We start from the raw sequence: 12,547 nt of genomic DNA, 5'->3' as shown, positions 1-12,547 counted from the left end.
GGTATTGCATGTTTAGAGAACTATTGCATCCTCCCCTTTCTCATTTTACCCCATTAACTCCACTATAAGCCAAAATTGCCAGTTGCCCTCAACTACATCCCATACTCAGCCTACCATTGTGCCAAGCTAGGAAGTAGTAGAGGAATTTGTTGATTTAAGCTGTTTTGGTTCGCTCTTGTAATGTTGGAGCGGGTATTTTTGAGAAGTGATGGAATCAATTCAGCCTGAAAACAGAAAAAAGGGATTCAGAAAATGAAAAAAAAAGGGATGAGTTATTTACCTGGGCAGAATGCTCTGGAGTGTGCAGGGTGGTCGATCGACTGCCATCATTGGTCGATCGACCACCAGTTCAAAATTTAAAAAAAAAAAAAAAAGGAGTCTTGAAAATAATAAGGTCTTGGCTGAAATAAAAACACGCCTCATGTGCTTACCTCTTGATTTGGAGGCGTTCGTTTGGATTTTTGTGTTGCCTAGTCAATAAAGGCATGGTCTTTTTGTTGAGTTGGAAGAACGGGATACGGGTTCTAATGGTTCATTAGGTACTAGCTTGGCTCTTACCTTCACTCTTCCATAATTGTTTTGCCCCTTCTTTCCCACTTAGCCTCACATATCCAAATTTTGCAATAGTTCGGCATGTGATAGTCCTTGACGGTGGTTATGTGTATGTACGGTAAATAGAATCATTATTCATGCTAGTCAAGCATGCATGTTTTGTCGGTCGCAGTCTAGGTGAGAGACTGTATTTTTCTTCTCTCTCTTTTACATATAATCTTACCATTTGCTTTGCTAAGAGAAGAGTGATCCGGGAGAGTCCGATTGTATGAGTCTTGCAAGGTCGAACGCCCGATTTAATTCTATGATATGCATAAATTTGTTCGCTTGATTTAAGCTTTGCAGTAGTTGACTTTGGGCATTAAATGGTTTGGCATTGACTTGTAGTTAGCTCTGAAATGTACTCCGTTCCATTTAGTTTTTTATACGGGTCATAGTGCTTGCTTGGGGACAAGCAAGGTTTGGTTTGGGGAGATTTGATACGTGCATATTCTATACACTTTATCTGTGGTTCTGGCATGTATTTCTATGCATAATTGGTAGCTTAAGGCTGCTATTTCTCCCGAAACGGTTTACTTTGCATTTTCTATGATTTATTGTAGGAATGCGTGGAAGTAGGCTAAATCAAGCCAAATTCGTCCTCCGGAAGCAAGTTCAAGGAAGCCAAGAAGAAGGAGAGTCGCATTTACTCACCTTGGGATGCGTGCAAGGAGTGAAGAGTTGATTGGAAGCAACAAGGAGCCACTGCTCAGCATTTTGATCGATCGACAATGTTTTTGATCGATCGACCACCGGAGCTCGATCGGAAGCTACTTGTTCGCATACTCGATCGATCGACCACTCGGCCTGTCGATCGACCGATTCGAGTGATAATTATTTCTCCGTGTTAGACTTTCAAAAGCCCAACTTGTAATTAACTTTGGGTATCTTTTTATCAGTAGAACGCAGCAACTTTTAGGTTATGCTTTTCATTCTGGAAAAAACTTAGTTTTCAGATCTAGCTTGAGACGGAAACCTTTGATTCGAATACTTTGTCCTTGAAATTTGATTAGTAAGCTTTTTATGCAATTCTTCCTCTTTCTTATTTTTCCTTGTTATTTGATTCTTGTTTCATCAATTAATTTAAGCAATTGAATTTCTCTCTTTTGTTCTAGTTAGATTCCATCATGTTAAATTTGTTCTTTATTATTAATTTCGCAATTAGTGTAGTTATGATTATGTGTAGGTGATTCCTTTGATTGGGAACAAGGTGAGCCATGGTATTAAATTAGGATTGTTGTGTAGCATGAGTTCTTCCGTATTGGTCTTGTTATCTTTTGATAGATTTCTTTGCTAGATTGAAAGATTGGTAATTTGATTTATCGTTAGATTTAGAATTTCTCTTGGGTGAAAGCTTTGATAAATTCTAGGGAATTATTAGACCGTGAGGTTATTTGAGCCTTGATCGAAAGACTAGCTTATCTTCCCTGAGACCGTATTATAAGACTTCTGTTGCTTGACTTACCTGTTATTTGCCATGGTGAACCGAAGTTCCTGATCCTCTTTTTATCTTGTTAAGAATTTTCATTTTAGCAATTAGCCAGTTAATCAACCAAATTCAAAAACCCCCAAATTATCAGTTACTTTTGTAGACTGAAAAATAGCAAACAAAATCAACCTTGTCTCTCTGTGGTTCGACCCTTACTATCACTAGCTATAGTTTTAGTTTGGAACTATAAATTTAATTTTGGTACTAAACGACGGTATCATCGGGTCGCTGACGATCTTCTGTTGGACGGCCCTGTCTCAAAGCCGTGAGACCCTGTCGCTTCTCGCGAACATATTAGCTCTCCTTCGAGCTATAGGAGTTACATGCCTTATGGTGTACGTCCACCTTCAAGTCTTGGCCTGCTGAATCTCTGTGTCTAGCCCAAGTCTAACTTGACTCTGATACCACTTGTTGTGCAGAAGTGTGAATATCCCGTGTTGGACCTCTGCTGCGCCGGTGTCCACTGTCCATAATAGTACGATATTTTCCGCTTTGGGCTAAGCCCTCACGGATTTACTATTAAGCACCTTTCCAAAAGGCCTCGTACTATAATATTCACGGATCTTCCATCTTTATTCTACTGATGTGGGACATGGGTTTGCACCCTAACATTCTGTTTCGAGTTGACTACGGTCTCGATCGGGTAAAAAACTGATATATGGAAGAGTGAAATGGCTTAAAATTTCCTGCTCATGGTTTTTCTGGGTTGAAAATAGAACATGGAGGATGATGATGAAGAATGGGACCCACATCAATTTGACCCTTTACCTTACCTGTTGTCACATGTCAGAAATTGCACGAGTTTAGTATAAGTTAAATGAGTATATAGTTCAAATTATTTTGAGTTAAAATATAGTATGGATTAATATGAGAATGAAAAGTATAGTTTAGATTGTTCCTATCAATTAACCCTAAAGAAAATAAGAATTTTCATTTGATTACCTCAAACCAAACTAAAAACTCCTCAAAGAATAGTTTTGATAAAACCTTCTAATGAACCAAAGTCATGGTAAACTCGAATTGCATTTGAGGTTTTAAACCAAAAACACTTAATTAAACTTCAACTCAAACTCGAACCCAACATCCTTAACACACTTTAATTTAACTTAAAATACAAATATAACCGTCTGACGTTTTTGACAAGTCCACACAACACAACAACTCAAACTCGAACCCAACCTCATTTCGACACACTTTATTCAATTCAAATACAAGCTTAGAGCATCTCCAATGGTTGAGAAAAAGGACTTGCTTGCAATTTTAAGAAATTGCAAGCTAGTTGCTCAACCATTGGAGTAGTCTAAATAGATTAGCTTTGCTCAAAAAATTTTAAGCTAGTAGCTCCATGGAACTACTTGCTTAAATGGACCCACAAAAAGAACATAGCCATTAGGAAAATAGTGGTCTCATTTATACTGTTTTAATTTTATATTTAGAAATTTAAAATTGAATAAAAAAATAGGAGAGTGTGTTAGGTGGGTTACATCAAGTTAGTAGAAAATCGGCTTCACCGTTGGAGTAAGTTATAGCTTGAAATGATTGCAGCTCAAAAAAATGATATGGCAAAGGTAAGTTAGTTTGATACTAGCTTACCATTGTAGATGCTTTTATTGACTGATCTGTACAACCTTAACCGTCCGTCCGACTCATTTGACAGGTCTACATAACGGCAGATGAAAAGACAAGTTGCAGTTGCAGTCATCTCACTCCTCTCCTTTGTCGATCTTATATACTCTCTTTCCTATATCTCCACGACAACATAAAACTCTCAATTTCTGCATTCATCTCCTCATTCTTACTGTACATGTGACACAATTTAATTCCATCCATACCACTAATTTAAAAACACAATATTATTATTATTATTATTATTATTTTAATTTTAATTTTAATTAATTATAATAAAATTAAATTATAAAATGTCAACTTCAAATCCCAGAACTGTAGAAGAGATCTTCAAAGATTTCAGCACTCGTCGTTCTGCTATTGTTCGTGCTCTTTCTTCTGGTAATTTTACATTCTTTTCTATATTATTTTTTTTAAATAAAAAATATTGGTTTTTTTAGGTTACTGATTTTTGCGATTTGGGTTTCCTTTAATTTTCTTAATGTAGATGTTGACGAATTCTACGGCCTTTGCGATCCAGGTATGCCATACTTGATACTACCAGTTTTTTTATAAACAAATTATAGAATAAGACGACGGTCATTGGTTAAATACTCGTTTATTACTATTAATAAATGAGTCTTTTTATAAATAAAAGAACTGTCTCACATTATAAGACGGTATTACACAATAATCTCTTTTTTATGAGGTAAATTACTTGATGGGAAAGTGAATTTGCTATTTTAGCATTTACGAGTAATTTGTTATGAAATTGCTCAATTTTGTGTTTAATTTATTGTGTTTTTATTTTGACCTTTAATGCTGATAACTTTTGTTTCCATTGTTCAGTTTTTTTCCTTACATGTAATTATGTGTGGTTTTTCGGGTTTTATTTGTCGTCGGGTTCCTCACATCCTTTTATTTTGTTTTCAGAAGTAACTTGGCTAATCAAATTAACTAGAAACATTGGAAAAATTCGAGGTTTTTGGTAAAATATAGTCTTATACTCCGTATTTGTCATTGTGATGTGCAATTTAACTGTTGGTGAGTCAGAACTGGCTCAGGATCAATTGTTAGTGTTGAAGTCATTAGAATGTATGCTTGCTTTAGTTCTCTGATCAACATGTTATTGTGAACTGTAGCCAGAATGCCTAAGCTAAGCTGTTTGCGATAGTTCAAAGATAGTAGTCTAGTATCTAAGTAGAAACGTTTCGGAGAAATCAGTGCGCGGATGTAGAAAGTAAGATGAGTAAAGTTGAATTGTCTTAACAGATTTCGGTTGGTTCTTTACTCCTTTGTTTGGGTGGGTGGGGCACTGGGGCTTGGGGTTGTGATGTGTTAGGATACCTGAAGTTTTTTTTTTTTTTTTTTTTTTTTTTTTTTAAATGGTTGTCCATGGCCCTAGCTTATTTAAGAGTCTTGATATTGACATTTGTTTGTGTGGCTTTAATTTTTATTTCAAAATGGCGTGTATTTTTGCGCTGCTTTGTTTCTCAAGTTTATTTATGTGTTTTGATGACATTAGAGAAAGAGAACTTGTGCTTGTATGGACATCCGAATGAAACTTGGGAAGTTAATCTTCCTGCAGAGGAAGTCCCACCTGAGCTTCCGGAGCCAGCTCTTGGGATCAATTTTGCGAGAGATGGAATGAGTCGAAGGGATTGGCTTTCTCTGGTTGCTGTACATAGTGACTGTTGGTTGATGTCCGTGGCATTCTATTTTGGTGCCCGTCTTAATCGCAATGAGAGGTATATTGTTGTTGTCTTTATCATTTTTCTACTTAGAGACGTCATGCATCTCATAGACTTCATTTCAATTGTTGTGAGCTTTACATGATAACTGGTGCATCATCTGATGCTTTTTAGCTGCCTGGCTGAAGGTTTATGTTTTGTGGGATTTCCTGATTTCATGCATCTGCATTCTCTCTTTCCATATGCCATGCATCATCCCCATCCTTTCCCTAACTGTGCCTGGTGTTATAATGTGTATTTTGCTTTGGTGTTGCTGCTTGCTAGAAGTGTGATTTGCAACTTTAGTGATTCATTGCAAGAGCTTTCTATGGAATGTAGGTTTATAGTTCTTCTTGCAGAATAAGAAAACAAACTTGTTTGATAAGAGAGGAACAAGTAGCTGTTATAGAAGGAGAAGAGGTGAGGGATTAACCTGAAAATTTGTTTTATAGCGACTTGAGGAGACCGTTTCAGAGGCCCACCTTAATGATCTCTCAGATTTTTTATTTTATAGTTCCATTTTTAAGTTTGTGATGTTATAAGCGTGAATATTAGTCCGTCAAAGAAAATTGACAACCTTAGTCTATGTAATTTTATGGATGTCTACTATATCGTTTGCTTCTCGAGTACAAGCTGCACGACAGGCAAGTAAGCAAGTTTTGGCATAGAAATCTTACACCGTTTAGTTGACACTTGACAGAAAACCAAGTACTTTTACTTTGTTTTGTGATGCGTGAAGCATGGCATTGCAGTTGGTACTGATCTTCAGAATCTCCTGCTACAGAAACAATTATCATTGAAGGCGCTATATCTATACATGTTACTTTGACACGCCAACACCGTGTCGTGTCTGACACGTATATGTGTGTCAGATATATCAGTCTCAAATATATCTATCTGTCCCAACTCGATTTCCTTGAGGTCAATTTTTGGAGTTTTAGAAAAGTGATAATTTGCAAAGCCATTGATAATTTGCATAGAGTTTATTAAAGATATTTCCATATACCTTTACATAATGGCCGGGTTCGGCATCACAATCTTGGATTAGGACCATGACTATATTGACGACAACATTACTCTCGTGTCTCAAGGTATCCCATCTAAGGCGATGTAAGGAGGATCTGACTTGGATTTAAAACAAAAAGGCGTGTCTTAAGTCACGCTTATGTGCAATTTCGATATTTTCTCTTTCTTTTGTTACGCCTTTTCTTTTGCTTTTCTTGTACTTTTTTATTTTTAGCCCCCTCTAAAATACAAAAAAAATGACAGGTGTTGTGAGACAATTTTATCTTAAAGATACAAAATTGTTTGCAAAACCAGTGCGCGTAATGTGTATAAGGCATGCCACATGCACTGTCATCTCGTACCGTATTTGCGTGGGCCTCATCACCTTGAGTGCTTCTAACATTTCTAACACTTCTAAAACTAAGGGGTTGGATGTATGTTACAACCTAGGTAGCATCAAAACGGACACGGACACGGACACGGACACGGACATGGACACGACACGGACACGTGACACGGCATCCCATGAAATTTAGGACACGGGACACGTTCAATTTTATAATTATAAACGTTCAATTTTATTTTTATAAAAGTATTTGATATTAAATTTAAATAAGTGAAGTTAAAAATTGCCCTTAATTATAACTCATTTTCATTTACCATCCAAACGCATCCTCTAATCAATCTCTTTCGACAACTCATTTCTCGTTTAAAGAACATCATTCACCCCAAACAATGTCCAAATGTCATGGACACGCGTCGGACACGGCCCAATACCATGGACACGCGTCGGACACGTGCCCGAATAAATGTAGAAAGTTAGACACGGCTTTATAGGTGTCCGACACATTTCGGCGTGTGTCCGAGGAGTGTCGGTGTTTGACACAGTGTCCGACACGGGACGACTGATTAGGAGAAGTGTCCGTGCTACCTATGTTACAACTTACAACCTTACCCCAATTTAGAAACATAGAGAGCCTATTTGCAAATATATCATGTGTTGAGAGTTGTATTGTTGCTGCTGATTCGTAGTAACTGTGTGGCTAGTTGAATGAGGCATTTTTACCTTATTTTCGTAAGCATAATTAGTTTAATGAGTCATTTTACTTTATTCTGCTATGTTTTAAGTCTTCGGCTCCATTGAAATTGCAGAAGCTACTAGGATGACATGAGACTAAAATGTTTCTCCATTTTTGTTTCTGATGTTGATACTTGATACCTGCACTATAATTACAAATAAAAACTGTAACTAAATAAGATTAGTTGTGACTATGCTAGAAGACTGTAACCCATTCCACCAAATTGAATAAATGTAGACCTGTGTTACTCAGACTCGGCAGAGAAGTGTCGTATCCGACGCGTATCGGAGTGTCGGACACGTGATTCTAAAATTTAAGTGACACGGGGATGCGGTCAAACAAGTGTCTTGACCGACTTTAGAGACACCGATACGACACTTCGAAATTAAAAGCTTACAAATAAATAGTAAATATAGTTTATTAATATCGTTTTTTTTTTTTTACATGGGAAAGGACAAATTTATTTCAAAAGTCCCCACTTTTCAGTTTTCAATTGCATGTGAGTAATTTTATGGGGAAATAAAATAGATTAATAGACCATTAAATATGCACTGCCGCCTTTCTCTTCTTTTATATTTTAACATTTCCTCACATTTCTCTCTCTTCTTTAACCCTTTTCACCTTTCCCCAAGTTATTTCTTCATCTTTTCTCGCTCTCTCTTCTCCATCTTCCTTGAAATACTTCTGACTATCACTGTGCAAAAGTGTCGGGAGTCGTGTCGTACTGTGCAGTATCCCAGACGTGTCAGGTGTCGTGTCTGGTGAAGTGTCGTGTCGACACTCGACACGCCACCTACCTGGAGTGTCGAAGCTTCTCTGATGTAGACACGCTACATAAGTGGAAATCCTTAAAGTGGATATATTTAAAGACTTGGGCACGAAAATAGATTTTACCCGGCATCTAAATAAAATATTTCTTTTTGTCTCTTTATTCCGTTTCTATTTTGTTTTTGTTTTTGTTTTTGTTTTTATGAAGTCAGTGATATGGTATTTCATAAAGAGGGAATTACAACCTAACTCTTTCAAAAAGCTATGTGCTAATATCCTTCGCTTCTAGCAAGCACGGTGAGCAGCAAGCTCCTCCTTGTGACATCCATCAATGAAATGGTTAACACTATCAACATATATAACAGATTTAACAGTCCCTATACGTGCTTCAGGATCACGGTCAGTGCCATTACTCATACCAGATGCAGTAAATGGTAGCAGTGAGTGAACTTCTGAACCAATGTTTTCCCCAACCCCTTCCATTGTTCTTTGCTAAATGTCATCATAACTCATGCTAGGAAAGGCTGGAAAGAACAGCTTGTATGAAGTAGAGTAAGGACATTTTAAAAATAATTAAGAGCTGCCCCCTCTTTACACCTTCATACATAAGCAACATCTATTGGGAAATTGGAAGCCCTTTCTATGACTTTGCTGGATAATGAACACTGATTTGTTGGTGCAAAATTGAAATGATTGTATTGGAAGCTGCATGATAAAGTTAATTCACCATGGAGCCATTGGTTATCTATGATCTTACCTTGGATTTTTTTCAGATCAGAGTGCAGAGTTGTTAGTTGGGGTGGGAGTTGAGTAGCGGGGATATAGTGTTGTCAAAATTAGTTTAGAAAAGCGGGCTTAACTCTTAAGCTCAAAGGATGAGTGCGACACTTAGCCAAAACGTTTCGGGGTGCTTCCAATATGGCACTGCAAGATGTTCATTTTAAACAATGTAAAAATATGAATGTTTTGAGTTTTGACATGTATATTATGTTTTTGTTGTTTGATTAGTCACTAAATCGTGTTTGGTGACTTGTGCTGAAACATTTTATTGTTTCTTATCAGAAAGCGTTTATTCAGTATGATGAATGAACTGCCTACAGTTTTTGAAGTTGTAACAGAGAAGAAGCCTTTGAAAGACAAGCCTAGTGCGGATAGCGGTAGCAAATCCAGAGGTAGTGCAAAGGTGAGATAAATCACAGCAGTACCCTACATCTCATTTCTTCATGCATCTTGACTAGAATCTACAGTTACATCATGAAAAGAGTTTATTCATATGCTGTTTTCATGTCACATAAATTTTATTATGTAATGCGCCTCTTCTTGGTTACTACATAAACAATGGTAAAAAGCTTAAACTGTAAATTCGTCTCGTCTTAGAGTTATGCTATTTCATGAGTGACATTGTGTACTCCTCTAGTATTGAAAGAAAGAAAAAGAAAAACGGAAAAAAAATGGCATGGGCCCCTCGTGACTTGATTGTAGTTAGTAGTTACTCCCTCCATTCCACTACGTTCTTCCCATTTAATTTTTTGGGGTCAAAGTTCATAAACTTTGACCATTAATTCTGTAAAAAGTTGAAATTTTGTAACATGATTTTCATTTGTTATCAAAAGATCTTTATATAGCTATAATAATACACGGTCAAAGTACCATCTCGAAGACCGTGAAAAACTAAATGGTAAGAACATTATGGAATGGAGGGAGTATTAGATTTGGATTTTTCCCTGGTATACAAATTTACGATATTCACAGCTTTATTTAAATTAGGGTTAATTGACAAGAATAATCCAAGCTATTAGCCATCTTCTCGTAATAATCCAAACTTCTGTTTAACTCAAAATAATCCTTACTGTTACCCTCATTTTCTCATACTACTCTTAAGTCATTGTTAACCTGTTAAATCAGGTAAATTATCCTCCATAGCCAGTCATTTCCACATAACCTTACCTCCATTAACAACACCGCTCTAACCAACCATTCCCTTTCATCGCCCATTTACACACACCTTTTACAACACATCACGATCTCCGCCACACTGCGTCTCCCTTCAAGTTCCTCAGCGTTACCATCGTCTTCCCCAATTCCGTCATCCAAAATCATCAATTTTTTTTTTTTCTTCCCGAAATCAACATATAGAACCCAGAATCCATGATTGATGATGATTACACACGTATAATTACCTTAATAACAGCAATAGATTACAATCATGAAAATCTCAACGGTACAATCTCTTTTCTCACAGAATTATCAATCTTACATCTCAACACTTAACAAATTCTCGGGCACTATTTGTAATACTTTCGAAGAACTTGAATTAACAATCTTTTTTCAAGCGCACTTCCAACAACAGTCATTTACATGCCAAATCTTATGTATTTAGACTTAAGATTCAACAATTTTCAGGACAATTACTTGAATATTAATATACAGATTTTATTAGGCTTCTTTTTAGGAGAGAACTAAAAGAATCATAAGGATTTTAAGGGGTTTGTTGATGGGTTGATAATCTAAAGGAGAAGGAATTTATATTGGGGTTTGAAAGGAAATAGGGAAAAGAAAGGAGATTTGTTGATGGTTTGATGATTATAAAGGTTTGATATTGGTCACTGTGTTGTTGAAGTAGCGACGGAGACGGGATAATGGAGAGCTTGGAAGGAAGTGGGTGTGATTTTGTGGAATGAAGTTTGGAGGAGATCGGAGTGAGGTGGTGCAGATGTACTGGTGATGGTAATGACGGGGAGCTGGGGAGTATTGGTTTTAATAATTTTTTTTCTTTTTTAAAAATTGTGACCTGATAAAAAGGTAGAAGGTTACTCAGTGTATTTTGAGAAGATGAAGTTAATAGTACGGTTTATTCTGGGATTAATTGTAGTTGAGATTATTCTAAGAAGACCACCCATAGTTTGGATTATTCTTGTCAATTAACCCTTTAAATTATACAATATTAACGACTTATTAGCTCCATGATTGACCCACATTGTTTTTGTATTTTCTTTCTAGTTACTTTCGTCTTGTGTTAGAATAATTTTTTATGTTAAAAGCTTGGATCGAGGATAATCTATCAAGGGTTTAGTTGCTCACTCTTTATATCACCTTTCATACTTGTTTCGAGTACTTGACAGTTGAGGTTGGACACTAAATTTCAAGCCAAAAACATGTGGATTTTTATAAAAACAGCCAAAACCAACTCCTAGACATACCCTCGTGTCGGATAGCTCTAAATGACTCTGAGTAACATTGATTATGTGGATATATATAGTTCAAAAGACTCCTATCAAATGGAAGGAGGTGCTGTAAATTGTTTTTTTTTTTTTTGAGCCTGTTAAAATAGTCAGAGCTTTTGTGCATTATATAATGATGTACTCCAATATCTATGCTATTTGGTATCATTAGGTAGATACTTGAGTAATGGGGTTTGGAGAGTAATAACTTAGAGTGGCCCCATATTGTTTTTCCGTTTTAGCAATATATATTTGACATTGTGCAGAGATCAAGTGATGGACAAGTAAAAAGCAATCCAAAGATGGGAGATGAAGGGTTGGAGGATGACGAGGATGAGCAGGGAGAAACACTGTGCGGTAGTTGTGGTGGGAATTACAGTGCCGATGAATTCTGGATATGCTGCGACATTTGTGAGAAGTGGTTCCATGGCAAGTGTGTCAAGATTACTCCGGCTAAGGCCGAAAGCATTAAGCAATACAAATGCCCGTCTTGCACTCTCAAGAAGCCTCTTCGATCTACTCACTGAGTTGGAAAAAAAAAAAAAAGAAATCTGTCAATGGTTGACAAAGAATAGCGATACCTACCATTGAAGTTTGGGATTTTACCTAAAATGTTTCTGAGTTTATTCAAAGTGACGAGGTTTTTCCTGCAATTCCCCTTGTATTTTCTTGTAATCAGATAGTGTGGGTTTATTATTTTATGTAGTCGTAACTGTAACGAGATAGCTTTTCCTTCTGAGAAAACACTAGTCAGTTTGTCTTGTTAGATGCGATATATTTGGTCCCAATCCTGGAAGGCCTACTGGGTTGAATGAGGTCAGATGTGTGCAACCTTATCCATTCTAAAAACTACGTAGTTATATCACGATCCCTTATGGAAATTGTATTGACGATTGAGTTTACTACTCAACTTTACAATGAAAAAACGTGGATATATACAAGACGATTTGCTGTATTTCATTGTACACTAATTGATGAACACAAAATCTCACTTTAGATTGAGTGTGTCCGCCTAAAGTGAGATTTTGTGTTCATTGTATTGTAAAGTACAGAAAAAAT

General features: G+C 36.5%; 1 protein-coding gene across 1 annotated transcript; it reads left to right on the top strand.

Moving 5' to 3' along the window:
• Positions 1 to 3,770: 3,770 nt before the first annotated feature.
• Positions 3,771 to 12,443, top strand: LOC141607572 (PHD finger protein ALFIN-LIKE 1-like). The gene is made up of 5 exons (XM_074426927.1): positions 3,771 to 4,087; positions 4,194 to 4,226; positions 5,211 to 5,433; positions 9,330 to 9,450; positions 11,755 to 12,443. Exons 1-5 carry the CDS (start codon positions 4,000 to 4,002, stop codon positions 12,013 to 12,015), a joined length of 726 nt encoding a protein of 241 aa, XP_074283028.1. The 5' UTR covers positions 3,771 to 3,999; the 3' UTR covers positions 12,016 to 12,443.
• The last annotated feature ends 104 nt before the right edge of the window (positions 12,444 to 12,547 follow it).

The sequence above is a fragment of the Silene latifolia genome, chromosome 1, assembly GCF_048544455.1.
Source record: "Silene latifolia isolate original U9 population chromosome 1, ASM4854445v1, whole genome shotgun sequence".
NCBI classification, from domain to species: domain Eukaryota; kingdom Viridiplantae; phylum Streptophyta; class Magnoliopsida; order Caryophyllales; family Caryophyllaceae; genus Silene; species Silene latifolia.
The sequence above is the reverse complement of the archived record's forward strand: the minus strand, read 5'-3'. Positions and strand labels throughout refer to the sequence as shown.

What these genes read in the sequence shown, in the direction of transcription:
- LOC141607572 (XM_074426927.1), top strand. Translation starts at nt 4,000, where the DNA reads ATGTCAACTTCAAATCCCAGAACTGTAGAAGAGATCTTCAAAGATTTC. An exon ending in CTACGGCCTTTGCGATCCAG is followed by an intron (nt 4,227 to 5,210) that starts GTATGCCATACT and finishes TGATGACATTAG; the next exon opens with AGAAAGAGAACTTGTGCTTG. An exon ending in AATCCAGAGGTAGTGCAAAG is followed by an intron (nt 9,451 to 11,754) that starts GTGAGATAAATC and finishes GACATTGTGCAG; the next exon opens with AGATCAAGTGATGGACAAGT.